General features: G+C 45.6%; 1 protein-coding gene across 1 annotated transcript; it reads left to right on the top strand.

Annotated features, from left to right (window-relative positions):
- Nucleotides 1–218: 218 nt before the first annotated feature.
- Nucleotides 219–15,227, top strand: LOC121585963 (14-3-3 protein beta/alpha-A). The gene is made up of 6 exons (XM_041902329.2): nt 219–314; nt 2,584–2,907; nt 6,411–6,534; nt 9,955–10,118; nt 13,312–13,407; nt 13,849–15,227. Exons 2-6 carry the CDS (start codon nt 2,596–2,598, stop codon nt 13,903–13,905), a joined length of 753 nt encoding a protein of 250 aa, XP_041758263.1. The 5' UTR covers nt 219–314; nt 2,584–2,595; the 3' UTR covers nt 13,906–15,227.
- The last annotated feature ends 6,176 nt before the right edge of the window (nt 15,228–21,403 follow it).

The raw sequence follows: 21,403 nt of genomic DNA, 5'->3' as shown, positions 1-21,403 counted from the left end.
TATCGTAATTCATGAAAACCAAAATGTTCCTTTTGGTCTTCATTTAAGGTTAAGACATAATGTTAGCAGTGTGGTTAAAGTTAGGGTTCAAATCAGATTTTAAGAAGATCACTTGTAGAAATAGGCGGGGATTAGCCATAATTATGACTTTGTGGATGTGGTAACTAGTGACGACCCTCCCCACTCCTTCCCTGCTTCTGGGGTGTGATTGGAGGGAAACCCCGTGGATTACACTCAGACGGGTTGTGAGAGAATCAGCCGTGTAACATAGCTAGCTAGCTAGACCGAGAACACCACTATCCCTTAGCGCTCAGGTAAGAGGCCGTTCTTCGTTACAGTAATGGCAGATTCACGTTTAGAAATGTTTTTTTGTTGTATGTGTTGATAACTGGGGGGAAAGTAGCGCGTAGTATGTCTAACGGTAGAGCTCCGGTTAGTTTTGTCAGGTGGCTAACGTTAGCCAGCTACTAAATGTTCGTTAGGAATGTAACTAGCCGACCAAGAACAATAGCTAGCTGTTTTGTTTCTGGGTTTTTTTTTAGCGCTAGGCCAGCTTTTTGTGCATCCTGTCATGTTTCGAGTTGGCTTCAATTAGTTACCTTTTTGAAGGCGTTTTTACCTAATGTGATCATCGACAATGCATGTTTTTTTAATTTTATTTTAGTCATTTAGCAGACGCTGTTATCCAGAGCGATTTACAGTGAGTGCATACATTTTTCATACTGGCCCCCCGTGGGAATCGAACCCACAACCCTGACGTTACAAGCGCCATGCTCTACCAACTGCTAGCTAATCTATCGAATTTGGTTAGTAATAGCAGACACCTAGCAAGGTAACAAGCCAGGCTAGACCAACTGAGTTTATTCCAAATGGGCTTGGTCGGCACGAGTTCCGTAGTTAGCTCAAGTTAAACCGTCCTTGGACCCAGTATTCGCCATTTGCTGACACATAACAGTATTCGAAATGTAAAAAATGGGTAGTTAGAATAAATACGAAATATGCATGTCGGTTTTTGGTTAAGTTTCTAGCCGCCTAAGTTAGTAGTTGGAGGCAGGTCACGACCTAGCTAACAAGTCAGTCACAGCCAACACTTTACTCGCATGGATAACTTATTTAGCGGCCTTGTTAACTAGCTAACTCGTATAAATAAAGTAGCTAACTAATCTTGCTGTTTCAACCCTCTCATTTTGATCGATCGTAGCTAACGTTAACAAGCTATGTCACAAGCACGTTTGATTGTGCGCAATGCCGGGTTCGCTAGTAGCTAACTAGCTAGTAATTTCCGGATGAGCAACAATAGTAAAACAGTTGTCATTTTAAGGCGGGGCGATAGCATTTCGCTCGTTATGCTACCATTGGCGATTATAGTTAGCTCGGCGATGAATCAATCTAACGTTAAATCCATTGCACATTCAATGTAGTTAACTAAAAGTACATGAATTGTACAGTGTGTCCAGAGCCATCTGTGTGTAAATGCTAGCCAGCCCCGTCTGTTCTATGCTAATCATTACAACAGGTACAAATGGGTGTGGCATGGCAGGGAGTGAATGCACATCCGCGTTTTTCTTTACACGGTAGGAAGCAGGCAGCCCCCCAGGCTAGCGTGATTTCACTGGTGTGTATTGCATACCATCCACATGAAGTCTTTCCTGGATAATGTTTCCAGTGCAAAGGCTGCATGCATGTTAGCGGAAATCCACAGTGCATGTGTCGTGACCCCAAGCCACAGTACACCAGGCTAGTCTACATGTACATGCTGAAATGGAAAATCTGGGATTGATTGAGCATGGTAAATCAGTGCTGTCGGTAGACCCGTGGGCCATTCTGCATGGTACCAACGGATGTAGGTTATTGATTCATTCACACTAAAGAAGATGTTGTCGTCGGATACCACCCCCCCCCCCAGTGTAGTACTTCTCTCACTACTGTCTGTTTGGGTAGGTCCACAAAACGCACTTCACTTTAGTTTCTAAATTACTAGGAAGAAACTGTTCGCTACATTTACCAGAGTGATATTGTAACTTGTTCTGGTACTTGTTTTATTATCAGAAATGACCCTGAGCCTATGAGTTCTTACTTGAGCAAGACACTTAACACACAACTTGCTCTCCATCCAGGGGCGCTCCACTGCGGCTTGACCCTGTGTTCCCCTGTAATTGTATCAAGTGTAGCAGCCATTCCAGCAACATGCCATGCCAACATTTCTCCTCCTCTGAGTAACCATGTCTCTTCTGTTGTCTGTCAGTGTGTTATAACCCTGTTATTCCAAGATGTCCCTCTCCAAGTTTGACATGTTTCTTCTTCTCTCTCCTCAGTCCCTAGTAACCATGGTTGACATGTTTCTTCTTCTCTCCTCAGTCCCTAGTAACCATGGTTGACATGTTTCTTCTTCTCTCTCCTCAGTCCCTAGTAACCATGGTTGACATGTTTCTTCTTCTCTCTCCTCAGGCCCTAGTAACCATGGTTGACATGTTTCTTCTTCTCTCTCCTCAGTCCTGAGTAGCCATGGTTGACATGTTTCTTCTTCTCTCTCCTCAGTCCCTAGTAACCATGGTTGACATGTTTCTTCTTCTCTCTCCTCAGTCCTGAGTAGCCATGGTTGACAAGAGCGAGGTGGTTCAGAAGGAGCTGGTCCAGAAGGCCAAGCTGGCGGAGCAGGCCGAGCGCTACGATGACATGGCGGCCTCCATGAAGGCTGTAACGGAGGAGGGCACCCAGTTGTCCAATGAGGAGCGGAACCTCCTCTCCGTGGCCTATAAGAACGTGGTGGGGGCCCGGCGCTCCTCCTGGAGGGTGGTGTCCAGCATCGAGCAGAAGACTGAGGGTAGTGAGAAGAAGCAGGCCATGGCCAAGGAGTACAGAGAGAAGATAGAGAAGGAACTGAAGGAGATCTGTAATGATGTGCTGGTAAGACTACTGTCTGTCTCTATTTACATTTACATTTTAGTCATTTAGCAGACGCTCTTATCCAGAGCGACTTACAGTTAGTGAATACATATTTTTTTTTCATATTCTATTCTATGAGAAGCATAGTCTGTCTCTGTGTGGGGGTCTCTGGCCATTCGTGCTTTATGTCCTCTGATGCTACCCGTCTTTCACCCAGACCGTAGGAAGGAGGACTAGACTATAGTTTCTACAGCTACTAAATCCCCATCAGATATGATGCTTAGTGTTTTAGGTGGCTTGGCCCATAGTGAGCTTTCATCCTTCAAAATGCCATATCATTTGCTATCCATCAACTGCTTGCTATGTCAATTTATTGAGGAGGTGCTACAACTGGGGCTCTCCCCCAAACCTTGCCCCTCCCCTCCTCCTGTAATCATTGAGGTTTTCCTGCCTGCGCCTGGCCCTGGTCCAGTTCTGTCAGTAATCAGATGTCAGCCAGTACCCAGGACCTCATTCAGCTCATTATTCCATTCCTCATCTCTGTTCCTTTGTAGAGACACTCTGAGAGGGACAAGTGTCTCAGGTGAGAGAGCTGCATCTCCCTGGGTGCATGTTTTGGTTGTTGCCCTAGCATTGGGCCTTCCCCAAACTGTTGCCACAAAATTGGAAGCACAGAATCGCGTTTCCACTGCTCTAGAGTCCAATGGTGGCGAGCTTTACACCACTCCAGCCGACGCTTGGCATTCCGCATGGTGATCTTAGGCTTGTGTGTGGCTGCTCGGCCATGGAAACCCATTTCATGAAGCTCCCGACCAACAGTTCTTGTGCTGACGTTGCTTCCAGAGGCAGTTTGGAATTCAGTAGTGAGTGTTGCAACTGAGGACAGATGATTTTAACGCACTTCAGCACTCGGCGGTGCCGTTCTGTGAGCTTGTGTGGCCTACCAAAATGTTTGTCTATGGAGATTGCATGGCTGTGTGCTCAATTTTATACACCCGACGGGTGTGGCTGAAATAGCCGAATCCACTAATTTGAAGAGGTGTTCACATACTTTTGTATATACAGTGGGGAGAACAAGTATTTGATACACTGCCGATTTTGCAGGTTTTCCTACTTACAAAGCATGTAGAGGTCTGTAATCACATTGTATGATTTTTAAGTAATTAATTTGCATTTTATTGCATGACATAAGTATTTGATCACCTACCAACCAGTAAGAATTCCGGCTCTCACAGACCTGTTCGTTTTTCTTTAAGAAGCCCTCCTGTTCCCCACTCATTACCTGTATTAACTGCACCTGTTTGAACTCGTTACCTGTATAAAAGACACCTGTCCACACACTCAATCAAACAGACTCCAACCTCTCCAAAATGGCCAAGACCAGAGAGCTGTGTAAGGACATCAGGGATAAAATTGTAGACCTGCACAAGGCTGGGATGGGCTACAGGACAATAGGCAAGCAGCTTGGTGAGAAGGCAACAACTGTTGGCGCAATTATTAGAAAATCGAAGAAGTTCAAATGATGGTCAATCACCCTCGGTCTGGGGCTCCATGCAAGATCTCCCCTCGTGGGGCATCAATGATCATGAGGAAGGTGAGGGATCAGCCCAGAACTACACGGCAGGACCTGGTCAATGACCTGAAGAGAGCTGGGACCACAGTCTCAAAGAAAACCATTAGTAACACACTACGCCGTCATGGATTAAAATCCTGTAGCGCACGCAAGGTCCCCCTGCTCAAGCCAGTGCATGTCCAGGCCCGTCTGAAGTTTGCCAATGACCATCTGGATGATCCAGAGGAGGAATGGGAGAAGGTCATGTGGTCTGATGAGACAAAAATAGAGCTTTTTGGTCTAAACTCCACTCGCCGCGTTTGGAGGAAGAAGAAGGATGAGTACAACCCCAAGAACACCATCCCAACCGTGAAGAATGGAGGTGGAAACATCATTCTTTGGGGATGCTTTTCTGCCAAGGGGACAGGACATTTACGACTGCACCGTATTGAGGGGAGGATTGATGGGCCCATGTATCGCGAGATCTTGGCCAACAACCTCCTTCCCTCAGTAAAAGCATTGAAGATGGGTCGTGGCTGGGTCTTCCAGCATGACAACGACCTGAAATACACAGCCAGGGCAACTAAGGAGTGGCTCCGTAAGAAGCATCTCAAGGTCCTGGAGTGGCCTAGCCAGTCTCCAGACCTGAACCCAATAGAAAATCTTTGGAGGGAACTGAAAGTCCGTATTGCCCAGCGACAGCCCCGAAACCTGAAGGATCTAAGGAAAGGTCTGTATGGACGAGTGGGCCAAAATCCCTGCAGCAGTGTGTGCAAACCTGGTCAAGACCTACAGGAAACGTATGATCTCTGTAATTACAAACAAAGGTTTCTGTACCAAATATTAAGTTCTGCTTTTCTGATGTATCAAATACTTATGTCATGCAATAAAATGCAAATTATTACTTTAAAATCATACAATGTGATTTTCTGGATTTTTGTTTTAGATTCCGTCTCTCACAGTTGAAGTGTACCTATGATAAAAATTACAGTCCTCTACATGCTTTGTAAGTAGGAAAACCTGCAAAATCGGCAGTGTATCAAATACTTGTTCTCCCCACTGTATGTAAACGTAATATTTCAGTTATTTAAATTTTTAATACGTTTACAAACATTTCTATACACCTGTTTTTGCATTGTCATTATGGGGTATTGTGTATAGATTGATCAGGGGGAAAAAGCAATTTAATCAATTTTTGAATAAGCTGTAATGTAACAAAATGTGGAAAAAGTCAAGGGGTCTGAATACACTGTATGTAGAATATTGGCCTGTTGGAAACTACAACTCTACTACATCACACGGCTGGAAACTACAACTCTCTACTACATCACACGGCTGGAAACTACAACTCTCTACTACATCACACAGCTGGAAACTACAACTCTCTACTACATCACACGGCTGGAAACTACAACTCTCTACTACATCACACGGCTGGAAACTACAACTCTCTACTACATCACACGGCTGGAAACTACAACTCTCTACTACATCACACGGCTGGAAACTACAACTCTCTACTACATCACACGGCTGGAAACTACAACTCTCTACTACATCACACGGCTGGAAACTACAACTCTCTACTACATCACACGGCTGGAAACTACAACTCTCTACTACATCACACGGCTTGATCTGATTTATCTCTAGAGAAATTGGTGCTGGGGTCTGGACCTGTCTATACACTGTTAGGTGAAACCTTGGTGCTGGGGTCTCTCTTACCCACTCGGTGGTCCCTGATGAGGGAATATTCAAATTCTTGACCATTATGATTGAAAGCAAGTCATTGATTATTTCCTGTCTGGATAAGCCAGCCTACAGAGCCAAACCATCGATGTTGTCCGTCTTTGTACTATTGGTCACCTTACCCAGGGCTGGTACTAACAATTCACATGTAAATAACTGAGTGTGGTGGCTGGGTGTTATTTGCATATTTCTAACAAACTGTCTTCTGTCTCTCTCTCTACAGGGTCTTCTGGACAAGTTCCTCATCCCCAATGCTACTCCAGCCGAGAGCAAAGTCTTCTATTTGAAAATGAAAGGAGATTACTACCGCTACTTAGCCGAGGTGGCTGTTGGAGAGGAGAAAGCCGGTAAGCCCTGTGCTAAGTCCCCTTTGTGCTAGCCAACCAGGTGTGTGTGTTTGGGAACATGTAGTCAGGTGTGTAATCCACACCTCTAGAGGTAGACGGGGCCAGGACCGGCTCCTGTTAACTAGGCACTACAGCAGGGGTTCCTAAACTTTTTTGGCCTGCAACCCCATTTTGATATCAACCTTTTTTTGCGACTCCACCATCTAAAAAAAAAGTAGCGTAATGGACAGCCAATGTCTGCTTTTTTATTTGGGGCTATGACAGTCTGTTACAAATCAGTCTGACAGTATGTACCAAGGCGATTTGTTTTATTTCTGTTTTTATCGCCATCTCATTTTAAAATCACAGCTAGCGGTGTGGTTCAGAGGGCTGGTAACGGATAGCGGAGTGGTTCAGAGGGCTGGTAACGGATAGCGGAGTGGTTCAGAGGGCTGGTAACGGATAGCGGAGTGGTTCAGAGGGCTGGTAACGGATAGCGGAGTGGTTCAGAGGGCTGCTAACGGATAGCGGAGTGGTTCAGAGGGCTGGTAACGGATAGCGGAGTGGTTCAGAGGGCTGGTAACGGATAGCGGAGTGGTTCAGAGGGCTGGTAACGGATAGCGGAGTGGTTCAGAGGGCTGGTAACGGATAGCGGAGTGGTTCAGAGGGCTGCTAACGGCCAGCGGTGTGGTTCAGAGGATTGGTAACGGATAGCGGAGTGGTTCAGAGGGCTGGTAACGGATAGCGGAGGGGTTCAGAGGGCTGGTAACGGATAGCGGAGTGGTTCAGAGGGCTGGTAACGGCCAGCGGTGTGGTTCAGAGGGCTGGTAACAGCTAGCGGTGTGGTTCAGAGGGCTGGTAACAGCTAGCGGTGTGGTTCAGAGGGCTGGTAACAGCTAGCGGAGTGTTTCAGAGGGCTGGTAACAGCTAGCGGAGTGGTTCAGAGGGCTGGTAACAATGTTTGGTTTGTTAAATGTGATCTGCATCTCCAGCGCGTGTAATGTCTGTTTTTATAGTTTACTCTGTTTGCTACTGGAGTAGTCTTTCTCCCTCCCCTCCTGGTGCATGCTGCTAACCACACCAAGCCCTGCCCCCTGTCACGCCAAGCCCTGCCCCCTGTCACGCCAAGCCCTGCCTCCGTCACACCAAGCCCTGCCCCCTGTCACACCAAGCCCTGCCCACACACTACTAGAGAGAGATGGTAGCAGACACTACCAGAGAGAGATGGTAGCAGACACTACCAGAGAGAGATGGTAGCAGACACTACCAGAGAGAGATGGTAGCAGACACTACCAGAGAGAGATGGTAGCAGACACTACCAGAGAGAGATGGTAGCAGACACTACCAGAGAGAGATGGTAGCAGACACTACCAGAGAGAGATGGTAGCACACACTACCAGAGAGAGGGTAGAGATGGTATTAGACACTACTAGAGCGAGATGGTAGCAGACACTACTAGAGCGAGATGGTAGCACACACTACTAAAGAGAGAGGGAGAGAGAAGGGTATGACCTGTTTCCTTTGTGCTGCAGCAGTAGAGCTGTGACCTGGTTGATCCAGGATGGCTGTCTGCTCTGATCCAGGGCTTTAGGTCTTCTATAAACATTACTACATGGTGTGCCACACCCAAGAACATAGGGCTGACTCACTGACTTTACTGCTACGTAGGGTACCACGCCCATGAAACTGACCTCATTCGGCCCACTCATACATAGTCCTAGTGTTATTCATAGGAGTCATAGTTTGTGGACAGCCAGATATTCTGAATGAAGGGCACGCTGAGGCTAGTTCTAGTCACAGACGGAACCTGTGAGGGAGGCCAGTAGAGGCTAGTTCTAGTCACAGACGGAACCTGTGAGGGAGGCCAGTAGAGGCTAGTTCTAGTCACTGAAGGAAGCTGTGAGGGAGGCCAGTAGAGGCTAGTTCTAGTCGAAGGCCTGGAGAGGCAGTAGAGGCTAGTTCTAGTCACTGAAGGAAGCTGTGAGGGAGGCCAGTAGAGGCTAGTTCTAGTCACTGAAGGAACCTGTGAGGGAGGCCAGTAGAGGCTAGTTCTAGTCACTGAAGGAACCTGTGAGGGAAGCTAGTCAGAGAGAGAATGTGTGAACAGGAAGTTGCAGCAGGGCGCGGTTCCTCTTAGTGTCAGTCTGTTGTGTTGCGCTGCACAGAGGAAGACGTCATCTAGTCTACACACCTCTCTGTTACTAGCAGAGGAAATATACCAACTTAATGCTCCTCATAGACCTAAGGCCCCGTACACCCTCACCACTACAAGGCCCTGTACACCCTCACCACTACAAGGCCCCGTACACCCTCACCACTACAAGGCCCCGTACACCCTCACCACTACAAGGCCCCGTACACCCTCACCACTACAAGGCCCCGTACACCCTCACCACTACAAGGCCCCGTACACCCTCACCACTACAAGGCCCCGTACACCCTCACCACTACAAGGCCCCGTACACCCTCACCACTACAAGGCCCCGTACACCCTCACCACTACAAGGCCCCCGTACACCCTCACCACTACAAGGCCCCGTACACCCTCACCACTACAAGGCCCGGTACACCCTCACCACTACAAGGCCCCGTACACCCTCACCACTACAAGGCCCGTACACCCTCACCACTACAAGGCCCCGTACACCCTCACCACTACAAGGCCCCGTACACCCTCACCACTACAAGGCCCCGTACACCCTCACCACTACAAGGCCCCGTACACCCTCACCACTACAAGGCCCCGGTACACCCTCACCACTACAGGGCCCCGTACACCCTCACCACTACAAGGCCCCGGTACACCCTCACCACTACAAGGCCCCGGTACACCCTCACCACTACAAGGCCCCGGTACACCCTCACCACTACAAGGCCCCGGTACACCCTCACCACTACAAGGCCCCGGTACACCCTCACCACTACAAGGCCCCGGTACACCCTCACCACTACAAGGCCCCGGTACACCCTCACCACTACAAGGCCCCGGTACACCCTCACCACTACAAGGCCCCGGTACACCCTCACCACTACAAGGCCCCGGTACACCCTCACCACTACAAGGCCCCGGTACACCCTCACCACTACAAGGCCCCGGTACACCCTCACCACTACAAGGCCCCGGTACACCCTCACCACTACAGGGCCCCGGTACACCCTCACCACTACAAGGCCCCGGTACACCCTCACCACTACAACCATTGTGATACCGTTATCACTTTGACTCATTGACTACAACCGATACTTCCAGACCACAACATGCCTAGATTTGGTTGCTCTTAGTTTTTCAAGTTGTATTTTTTGGGTTAGTATTTCTGGTCTTAAAGACAGAACACTGTCTGAATAAAGTTATTCAGTAAAATGACAATTGATGTTATCCTCTTAAAGAGATGTATTTGTTTAATGTAGTATATTTCTAATCTCTCTCTCTCCTCCCTCCAGCCATCATCGGTAACTCCCAGGAGGCCTATAAGGATGCGTTTGAGATCAGTAAGAACGACATGCAGCCCACCCACCCTATCCGTCTGGGTCTGGCTCTCAACTTCTCGGTCTTCTATTACGAGATCCTCAACTCCCCTGAGCAGGCCTGCAAACTGGCCAAGACGGTATGTGGCCGGTTGATGAAGGGTTGACAGTCCTGTAGGGCAGTGAGTCTCAGCTGGTGGGTCGCAGGAAGTTTTCAAAGGGTCCTGGGTGTCTGAAGAAGGTGACTGAAGTGACCCCTTGAAATGTGGGTCCTGCGACAAAACCAGTTGAGATTCACTGCCGTAGGGCCTTTATACACGTGCAAAGGATATGGGACCGCATAAGACGGCTTGCTTGGATAACGTCATATCTACTCTGTTTATTATCTATCCTGATTACCTAGTCACATTTACCCCTACCTACATGTACATATTACCTCCACTAACTGGTACCCCTGCACAGTGACTCTGTACTGCTACTCATTGTATATAGCCTCATTACTACCTCATACCCCTTCACACTGACTCTGTACTGGTACTCCTTGTATATAGTCTCATTACTACCTCATACCCCTTCACACTGACTCTGTACTGGTACTCATTGTATATAGTCTCATACCCCTACATCGTGACTCGGTACTGGTACTCCTTGTATATAGTCTCATTACTACCTCATACCCCTACATAGTGACTCGGTACCAGTACTCCTTGTATATAGTCTCATTACTACCTCATACCCCTGCATAGTGACTCGGTACCAGTACTCCTTGTATATAGTCTCATTACTACCTCGTACCCCTGCATAGTGACTCGGTACTGGTACTCCTTGTATATAGTCTCATTACTACCTCATACCCCTACATAGTGACTCGGTACTGGTACTCCTTGTATATAGTCTCATTACTACCTCATACCCCTACATAGTGACTCGGTACTGGTACTCCTTGTATATAGTCTCATTACTACCTCATACCCCTACATAGTGACTCTGTACTGGTCCTCCTTGTATATAGCCTCATTATTACCTCATACCCCTACACAGTGACTCGGTACTGGTACTCCTTGTATATAGCCTCATTATTGTTATTTTATTGTGTTAGTATTTCCTTTTTTAATTGGCTACTTTTTCTTACTTTTTAACTCTGCATTGTTGGTTAAGGGCTTGTTAGTCAGCATTTCACGGTAAAGTCTACACCTGTTGTATTCGGCGCATGTGACCGCTGCGGCCGCTGATTGGCTGAATACCCAGGGCGTGATTTGGTTGGTAATGCTGAACGATTATCCAACATTTCGGTACATTTTAGGTTTTTAAACAATTCATTGACCGACGTAGGTTCAATTATTTGACTTCCATTAATTATTTTATTATTCTATGAGCTCAGTGCGCACATTGCACAGTTTCTCTAGAGATATATCAGATCCAGCCTGAACTGTGTGATGTAGTAGGGAGTTGGAGTTTCCAACAGGCCAATATTCTATATAGTTTAGCGCATAAAACGTGGTAATTAACTACAATGATCATAATCCATTGCGCATCTATACTGAACAAAAATATAAACGCAACATGTAAAGTGTTGGTCCCGTGTTTCATGAGCTGAAATAAAAGATCACCGAAATGTCCACACGCACAAAAAGCATATTTCTCTCATTTGGTGCACAAATTTGTTTACATCCCTGTTAGTGAGCATTTCTCCTTTGCCAAGATAATCCATCCACCTGACAGGTGTGGCATATCAAGAAGCTGATTAAACAGCATGATCATTACACAGGTGCACCTTGTGCTGGGGACAATAAAAGGCCACTCTAAAATGTGCAGTTTTGTCACACAACACAATGCCACAGATGTCTCAAGATTTGTGGGAGCATGCAATTGGCATGCTGACTGCAGGAATGTCCACCAGAGCTGTTCCCAGAGAATTGAATGTTCATTTCTCTACCATAAGCCGCCTCCAACGTCATTTATTAATTGTTTTATTCTGTGCTACATCATTCTAACCAAAAAATCAAAACCGAAATAAAAAATGTGATTGATCTTGTGATTTTAAACCTAACCATAACCACACTGGTAACCTTGTGATTTTAACCCTAACCACACTGGTAACCTTGTGATTTTAACCCTAACCTTAACCACACTGGTAACCTTGTGATTTTAAACCTAACCTTAACCACACTGGTAACCTTGTGATTTTAACCCTAACCTTAACCACACTGGTAACCTTGTGATTTTAACCCTAACCTTAACCACACTGGTAACCTTGTGATTTTAAACCTAACCCTAACCTTAACCACACTGGTAACCTTGTGATTTTAACCCTAACCTTAACCACACTGGTAACCTTGTGATTTTAAACCTAACCCTAACCTTAACCACACTGGTAAACTTGTGATTTTAAACCTAACCTTAACCACACTGGTAACCTTGTGACTTTAACCCTAACCTTAACCACACTGGTAACCTTGTGATTTTAACCTTAACCACACTGGTAACCTTGTGATTTTAAACCTAACCTTAACCACACTGGTAACCTTGTGATTTTAATCCTAACATTAACCACACTGGTAACCTTGTGATTTTAACCCTAACCTTAACCACACTGGTAACCTTGTGATTTTAATCCTAACATTAACCACACTGGTAACCTTATTTCTAACCTTAAATTTAGACCAAAAAGCTCTTTTTTTTCTTCCAGTGATTTTTTTACGATCAAGCCAATTTTGACTTTGTGGCTGTGGTAACTAGTGGAAACCAGGGAGAACGCAACAAGCATTCAGATACAATAAGTGAAAACATGATCTAGCTGGGGATGGCTAGCTATCATAATGTCACAAAGCATGATGCGCTAGCCAGGTAACTTTCATAACTTCATATTTCTGAGTTAGTCAGATATTAGTTAAGACTTGAAATTGGCATGGGAGCTAACCAGCTAGCAAGCTACCAGCTAGCTATAGCTAACTCGCTGCTTATCAAAGGTAGATAACTGGTTAATTTGAGCAAAAAAATTCACCAACATTTTTCTTAATATTTCTCAAAATGACTGTAGCTAAGCTAATTAATTTGATGATGCTTTGTGATGCACCCAGTTTTCTGCTGTTTTATTCCACGTCCCCCTGTCACCTGCAGTAGAATCTGATGAACAACATGGGGGGAATGCTTTTTGCCAGAGTTGAGATGCAAAAGGTTCTAGCTAGTGTGTCCCTGTGTCCGTCGTGTTTTAATGTCACGTGCACAAGTACAGTGAAATGCCTTTCTTGCAAGCTCCAAACCCAACAATGCAGTAATCAATATCAATGTAGCACAACAATGTGATTTGATGTAACTGTTGTTCTCCTGCAGGCTTTCGATGATGCTATTGCAGAGCTTGATTCTCTGAGTGAAGACTCGTACAAAGACAGCACCTTGATCATGCAGCTGCTGAGAGACAACTTGACAGTAAGTGTCACACTACATCATAGTTCCCTGCTGTCACTGGGTTGAGTTATGATGTAGAGAGGTAGGGTCATGTATTACATCATAGTTTCCTGCTGTCACTGGGTTGAGTTATGATGTAGAGAGGTAGGGTCATGTATTACATCATAGTTCTCTGCTGTCACTGGGTTGAGTTATGATGTAGAGAGGTAGGGTCATGTATTACATCATAGCTCCCTGCTGTCACTGGGTTGAGTTATGATGTAGAGAGGTAGGACAGTCACTGGTGTCTCACTCCTTTGGCACATATTCCTGAGACAAAGCAAAATAATGTAACCTGTGTTTGACCTGCTAAATGAATGTACCCAGTACGAGTTCAGCTCTGCTGACATGTAATGTGTATGTTGTCCTACAGTGTTTGAACATGTTGTTAATCCCTGTTCTCTCTCTCTCTCATCTCTGTAGTTGTGGACTTCTGACAACCAGGGAGACGGGGAGGATGCTGAGGAGGGTAGAGACTGACCTGGTCCCTGTCTGTCTGACTGTCATCATCCCTGTCAACTCTTCATCCTCTATCTATCAACACTGAGACAGACAGACAGACGGACCACCTCATCCAGCCCAGCACCTCTCTTTAGTTCTGTCTGTCCCAACGTCTCACTCACCTCCATATGTTTACTCTTCTTTTGGAGTCATTGTTGGGGGGGTTGCTTTCCAGGACTTGGTTGAGGGAGGGGTTGGTGGGACGTACAGCATGGTAGGTTGAGGTGAGGCACTTGTCTACTGACCGTATTATTATTTGTGTGGCCAGCAATAGGGTTTTCCATGTATGTTGAAGGGTGAGGGCAAGTTCTCAACTCATGCAATGTGGCAAGTTCAGGTTTAGAATAAACCTGGTATACTCTACTACCTGTGTTCATGTTAATGATCTTGTGCTTGACAACATTGCTTGATTCATTTGTGGTTCAACATCAGTCTCTCTTGATTGGAGGAGGCAGCAGCGAGCGGTTTTAGTCTGTAGCTACCTAGACAACTGACAGCTACCTAGACAACTGACAGCAACCTAGACAACTGACAGCTACCTAGACAACTGACAGCAACCTAGACAACTGACAGCTACCTAGACAACTGACAGCTACCTAGACAACTGACAGCTACCTAGACAACTGACAGCTACCTAGACAACTGACAGCTACCTAGACAACTGACAGCAACCGCTAGACAACTGACAGCAACCGCTGGACAACTGACAACAGGAGCATTAGGGGATAGTCCTGAGGCATCTATCGATGGTGTTGTCTGCGCCCCAAATGGCACCCTAGTCTCTAAATATTGCACTACTTTAGACCTGAACTCTATGGGCCCTGGTCAGAAACCTGTGCACTATGAAGGGAATAGGGCGCCATTTGAGAGGAGACCTTGGATAGAGAGGTTACATTCCATAAAACTGTCACTATACTGCTCCAGTTTCTTCTTCTTCTTCAGTTTGACTGACCTGCTGACGTCATTGTATTTCTGTGTCATTTAGGAGGTATAGAAAAGTCTAGAACAAAGAGGACATGCTTAATACTGGGACTGTTTGAACCAGCAGAGCAGGATGAATTTCCCCATGTGCTTATCTAGTTACTGCTTTTTCCAGTTAAGGTTTTTATTTTAATAATAGTTTTTTTCTTTTGATACTTGTGGCTAAGAACTAGTTAATGGGGAGGAAAGGGAGATTGTTGTTGGGCTGGCTAGCTTTGTCCATGTCTTTTGGAATTTTCATACAAAACACCCAAGCATAACTGTTATCTGGAGGGAAATGTTATTTCATGTATGTGGAATAAAAAGGTAATTTAAAAGTTTACAGTGTCCAGTCTGAATTATTTTAGAGCTCCAATCTCCAGTTTTCCTCACACCTTTAAAAGAGATCACAAATCTGGCAATGCCGTGACCCAGTCTATTGGTCCCATGACTCTCCAGAGTATGAAATGAAGGGATCGGCATACTGCAAACAGTCCAGGTTGGCTGGTTCAAACAAAACATGGTATTTCCCTTCAACTGAGGAAACAAGGTTGTTGGTTAAGCTACTGTTGTGTCGACAGCGTTCCACAGGGATTCTGGGCCATGTTGACTCCAATGCTTCCCACAGTCTGTCAAGTTGGCTGGATGTCCTTTGGGTGGTGCACCATTCTTGATACACAGGAAACTTGAGTGTGAAAAATCCAGCAGCATTGCAGTTCTTGACACAAACCGGTGCACCTGTTACCATACCCTGTTCAAAGGCACTTAGCATTTGTCTTGCCCATTCACCCTCTGAATGGCACACATACACAATCCATGTCTGAATTGTCTCAAGGCTTAAAAATCATTCTTTAACCTGTCTCCTCCCTTTCATCTACACTGATTTAAGTGGATTTAACAAGTGACATCAGTAAGGGATCATAGCTTTCACCTGGTCAGTCTTTCATGGAATGAGCAGATGTTCTTAATGTTTGGTGTACTAGGTACACCCATCTAGCACCAGGTCGGACTGCCCTTTGCCTCCAGAACTGACTCCAAACAGACTCTTTGCCTGTTTGATGGTTCGTCGGAGGGCATAGCGGGATTTCTTATAAGCTTCCGGGTTAGAGTCCCGCTCCTTGAAAGCGGCAGCTCTACCCTTTAGCTCATTGCGGATGTTGCCTGTAATCCATGGTTTCTGGTTGGGGTATGTACGGACAGTCACTGTGGGGACGACGTCGTCGATGCACTTATTGATGAAGCCAGTGACTGATGTGGTAGACTCCTCAATGCCATCGGAAGAATCCCGGAACATATTCCAGTCTGTGCTAGCAAAACAGTCCTGTAGCTTAGCATCTGCTTCATCTGACCACTTTCTTATTGACAGAGTCACTGGTGCTTCCTGCTTTAGTTTTTGCTTGTAAGCAGGAATCAGGAGGATAGAATTATGGTCAGATTTGCCAAATGGAGGGCGAGGGAGAGCTTTGTAGCGTCTCTGTGTGTAGAGTAAAGGTGGTCTAGAGTTTTTTTCCCCTCTGGTTGCACATTTAACATGCTGGTAGAAATGAGGTAAAACTGATTTAAGTTTCCCTGCATTAAAGTCCCTGACCACTAGGAGCACCGCCTCTGGATGAGCGTTTGTTTATGGCCGTATACAGTTCATTGAGTGCGGTCTTAGTGTCAGCATCGGTTGGTGGTGGTAAATAGACAGCTACGAAGAATATAGATGAAAACTCTCTTGGTAGATAGTGTGGTCTACCGCTTCTCATGATATACTCTACCTGTCGGGTGTCTGGAGCAAATCCCTCTCGTCCGACTCATGAAATAAAAATTATTTGTCCAGTTCAAGGTGAGTAATCGCTGTTCTGATGTCCAGAAGCTCTTTTCGGTCATAAGAGACAGTAGCAGCAACAAATGTACAAAATAAGTTAAAAACAATGCGAAAAAACACACAAAATAGCACGGTTGGTTAAGAGTCCATATTACGGCAGCCATTCCCTCCGGCGCCATTATCACTCCTCAGTGTTGGTGATTGCGTGCCCACTGGAGCCACTTCTTCTTGTTTTTAGCTGATAGGAGTGGAACCCGGTGTGGTCGTCTGCTGCAATAGCCCATCCGTGACAAGGACCGACGAGTTGTGTGTTCCGAGATGCCGTTCTGCACACCGCTGTTGTACTATGCCGTTATTTGCCAGTTTATGGCCAGCATGTTAGCTTGCATGATTCTTGCCATTCTCCTTTGACCTCTCATCAACGAGCTGTTTTCACCCACAGGACTGCAGCTGACTGGATGTTTTTTGTTTGTCGCACCATTCTCTGTAAACCCTAGACACTGTCTGTAGGAGTGAACCATTGTTGTGAACGTGGTGGCGTGAAAATCCCAGAAGGCCGGCCGTTTCTGAGATACTGGAACCGGCGTGCCTGGCACCGATGATCATACCACGCTCAAAGTCACTTAGGTCACAATTTTTTCCAATTCTAACGTTCAATTAAACAGTAACTGGATGCCTGTCAGCCTGCTTTATATAGCAAGCCACAGCCACACTGCCTGTAGGAGCGAACCATTTTCGTGAGCGTGGTGGTGTACCTAATAAACTGGCCACCATGGGCAGCTTATTATTGTGTATATATATATTCAATAATAATCATGACATGGGCCTGTTTTAGTAATGACTTTTGCACAATTTTTCTGTTGTCATAATAATCTGTACTGAGCATTTGGCTGACCTACGAAGATGGGCCGGCCCAGTTTTCTGATTGGCTGAGCTGAGGTGTGGGCCGGCCTGGTATTCTGATTGGCTGAGCTGATGTGGCGTAAATTCACATTCAAAGTCAAACCCCATGCATCATCAGAGGGAATGACGGTGCATTTAAGACAACTGGGAACTCGAAAAAAAACAAGGTCAAATCATGACATCAGTGATCTTCAGGTCGAAAAGTCAGAGCTCTAGAAAGATGCCAGAGTTTCCAACTTGGAATTCCAAGTTGGATGACGGTTTAAAATTATTTTTCCCAGGCGAGCTAGTTTTTTTCTGAGTTCCCAGTTATTTTGAATGCATTGAAGTTGGAGATTTCCGAGTTCCCAGTTGTTCTGAAGGCGGCATAAAACCAGCCCTGACTCTGTCAGTCACTCAGTCAGAACAGAAAACCCCCGAAAGGTAGTGCTGAGAAAAAGGGCTCTTGATGCCGATGCTGCTAAATTAACCAATTTATTTGCAAACATTTCTGGTTCTGCAGGTCCGAGTGCTGTGTCTGTGTCTGTGAGTAATGACAGATCAGCTGCTGTGGTGCAGTCGAGGTAGGAAGAAAACAGAGAAAGACACACTGACACAGATCATGTAGCCTAGGCCTAGTGTTTACACAGCGGGAAATGCAGAAGTATTTTCTTTTTCGCAATGATAAGCTTGTCAAAAGAAATTGACCGATACAAACTTGAAACCACTTGAAACTCCTGGACAACAGTTGTGATTGTCCATTCCATATTGTCCATTTTAAAAAGTGTCCGTCTCGTTACATTGTCATATATGTTATCTCCAGCCTGTAGGCTACAGAAAACGTTGTGTGCCAAACAGGTGATGTATTGATTACAATATATATTTTTTAACCGTTTGGAACAATGGAAACAACACTAAATAAAGTATAAGCGTACCAGCGAGTCTGTTAAGCCTTTATTACAGCAAAGACTAAAAACAGTCGCATTCATTCGTGAATGCAATTTCCGAAATGGAACGGTTTATTGTTTAAGCTAATTATTAAAGGCTCACTTTATTTTATTTAAAAACGAAAATGCTTGATTGCATTTCAAATCATGAATGACTCATATGCTGTGTGATGACGTGGACGAATGAATGATTGATTGATAGAGTAGCCTATATAAATATTGAAATAATGACATGACTTATTATAATGATCATAATAACAGTAATAATGACAATAAGAAGGAGATCAAGAAAAAGGAGCGTTATTGTTATAATTATTATAAATATCATTTTTCGGATAATTTGGAATAAAATATAAATAATACCAGAGAGTTCTAACGAAAAAAGAGTGTAAAGCCTTTATTACAGCAAAGCAAAGATTCAAAACAGACGAATTTGTGAAATTGCTACTTAACAAGTCGTTGTGTGAGGCTTGGTGCTCAAGGAATCAGTAGACTATTAAATAAACACTCAAACAGGCAACAGAAGCAAGATCTGTCTTATTTCTGTAGCTATATTGATGATTTATAAAGCCAGGCACATTTAACAGTTAAGCTATTGATTATAGACCTAATTAAATTGGGGTTTCCTCTCCTCACTTTTCTTAGACAATAAGGCGAGGGCTGTTTTCTCATCTCCTCATTCTGCTGCTACCTCCGCCACATTGTTCTCAACACCAATATGCTGGTTAATTTGGCTGTTATGCACATAGCATCATGGTCTAGGAAAAGGCGCCAATTCAACATTGTTCTTATGTAATATAACCATATACAATTTCAGTAGACTGATGGTCTGTGCCGTCCCCATGGCCTCCACAATGGATCAGTTCACTCAGACAGGCGCCAATCAGTCGGATAAACACTCCAAACAGCCTACCCGACCGCTCCGAGTCGTCCGCATGGTCTTAAAGCACACTGTTGCCTCGTGTTGTATCACATTTCAATTATAAAACTGGGTGGGGGACAAAAATGCAATTTCAGAATGTGAGGGGGACATGCCCCCCCCCCCCCCATCCCCAGTGAAAGTTGCGCCCCTGCATTTTGGGATAATCTTGACCTTCCAGAATACAACACACACGTTTCCCACTGCCAAGGAGGCTCAAGAAGCACATCAAGCCCAACACACAAGCGGACGAGCCGACAGATCTAGGCTAACCCCAATACGACTGGCTCAATATTCTGGTATGTTATCCACACAACATCACACAAGGGGACGAGCCGACAGATCTAGGCTAACCCCAATACGACTGGCTCAATATTCTGGTATGTTATCCACACAACATCACACAAGGGGACGAGCCGACAGATCTAGGCTAACCCCAATACGACTGGCTCAATATTCTGGTATGTTATCCACACAACATCACACAAGCGGACGAGCCGACAGATCTAGGCTAACCCCAATACGACTGGCTCAATATTCTGGTATGTTATCCACACAACATCACACAAGGGGACGAGCCGACAGATCTAGGCTAACCCCAATACGACTGGCTCAATATTCTGGTATGTTATCCACACAACATCACACAAGGGGGACGAGCCGACAGATCTAGGCTAACCCCAATACGACTGCCTCAATATTCTGGTATGTTATCCACACAACATCACACAAGGGGACGAGCCGACAGATCTAGACTAACCCCAATACGACTGCCTCAATATTCTGGTATGTTATCCACACAACATCACACAAGGGGACGAGCCGACAGATCTAGGCTAACCCCAATACGACTGGCTCAATATTCTGGTATGTTATCCACACAACATCACACAAGGGGACGAGCCGACAGATCTAGGCTAACCCCAATACGACTGGCTCAATATTCTGGTATGTTATCCACACAACATCACACAAGGGGACGAGCCGACAGATCTAGGCTAACCCCAATACGACTGCCTCAATATTCTGGTATGTTATCCACACAACATCACACAAGGGGACGAGCCGACAGATCTAGGCTAACCCCAATACGACTGGCTCAATATTCTGGTATGTTATCCACACAACATCACACAAGGGGACGAGCCGACAGATCTAGGCTAACCCCAATACGACTGGCTCAATATTCTGGTATGTTATCCACACAACATCACACAAGGGGACGAGCCGACAGATCTAGGCTAACCCCAATACGACTGGCTCAATATTCTGGTATGTTATCCACACAACATCACACAAGGGGACGAGCCGACAGATCTAGGCTAACCCCAATACGACTGGCTCAATATTCTGGTATGTTATCCACACAACATCACACAAGGGGACGAGCCGACAGATCTAGGCTAACCCCAATACGACTGGCTCAATATTCTGGTATGTTATCCACACAACATCACACAAGGGGACGAGCCGACAGATCTAGGCTAACCCCAATACGACTGGCTCAATATTCTGGTATGTTATCCACACAACATCACACAAGGGACGAGCCGACAGATCTAGGCTAACCCCAATACGACTGGCTCAATATTCTGGTATGTTATCCACACAACATCACACAAGGGGACGAGCCGACAGATCTAGGCTAACCCCAATACGACTGGCTCAATATTCTGGTATGTTATCCACACAACATCACACAAGGGGACGAGCCGACAGATCTAGGCTAACCCCAATACGACTGGCTCAATATTCTGGTATGTTATCCACACAACATCACACAAGGGGACGAGCCGACAGATCTAGGCTAACCCCAATACGACTGGCTCAATATTCTGGTATGTTATCCACACAACATCACACAAGGGGACGAGCCGACAGATCTAGGCTAACCCCAATACGACTGCCTCAATATTCTGGTATGTTATCCACACAACATCACACAAGGGGACGAGCCGA

This window comes from Coregonus clupeaformis, chromosome 17, assembly GCF_020615455.1.
Source record: "Coregonus clupeaformis isolate EN_2021a chromosome 17, ASM2061545v1, whole genome shotgun sequence".
NCBI lineage: Eukaryota > Metazoa > Chordata > Actinopteri > Salmoniformes > Salmonidae > Coregonus > Coregonus clupeaformis.
The sequence above is the reverse complement of the archived record's forward strand: the minus strand, read 5'-3'. Positions and strand labels throughout refer to the sequence as shown.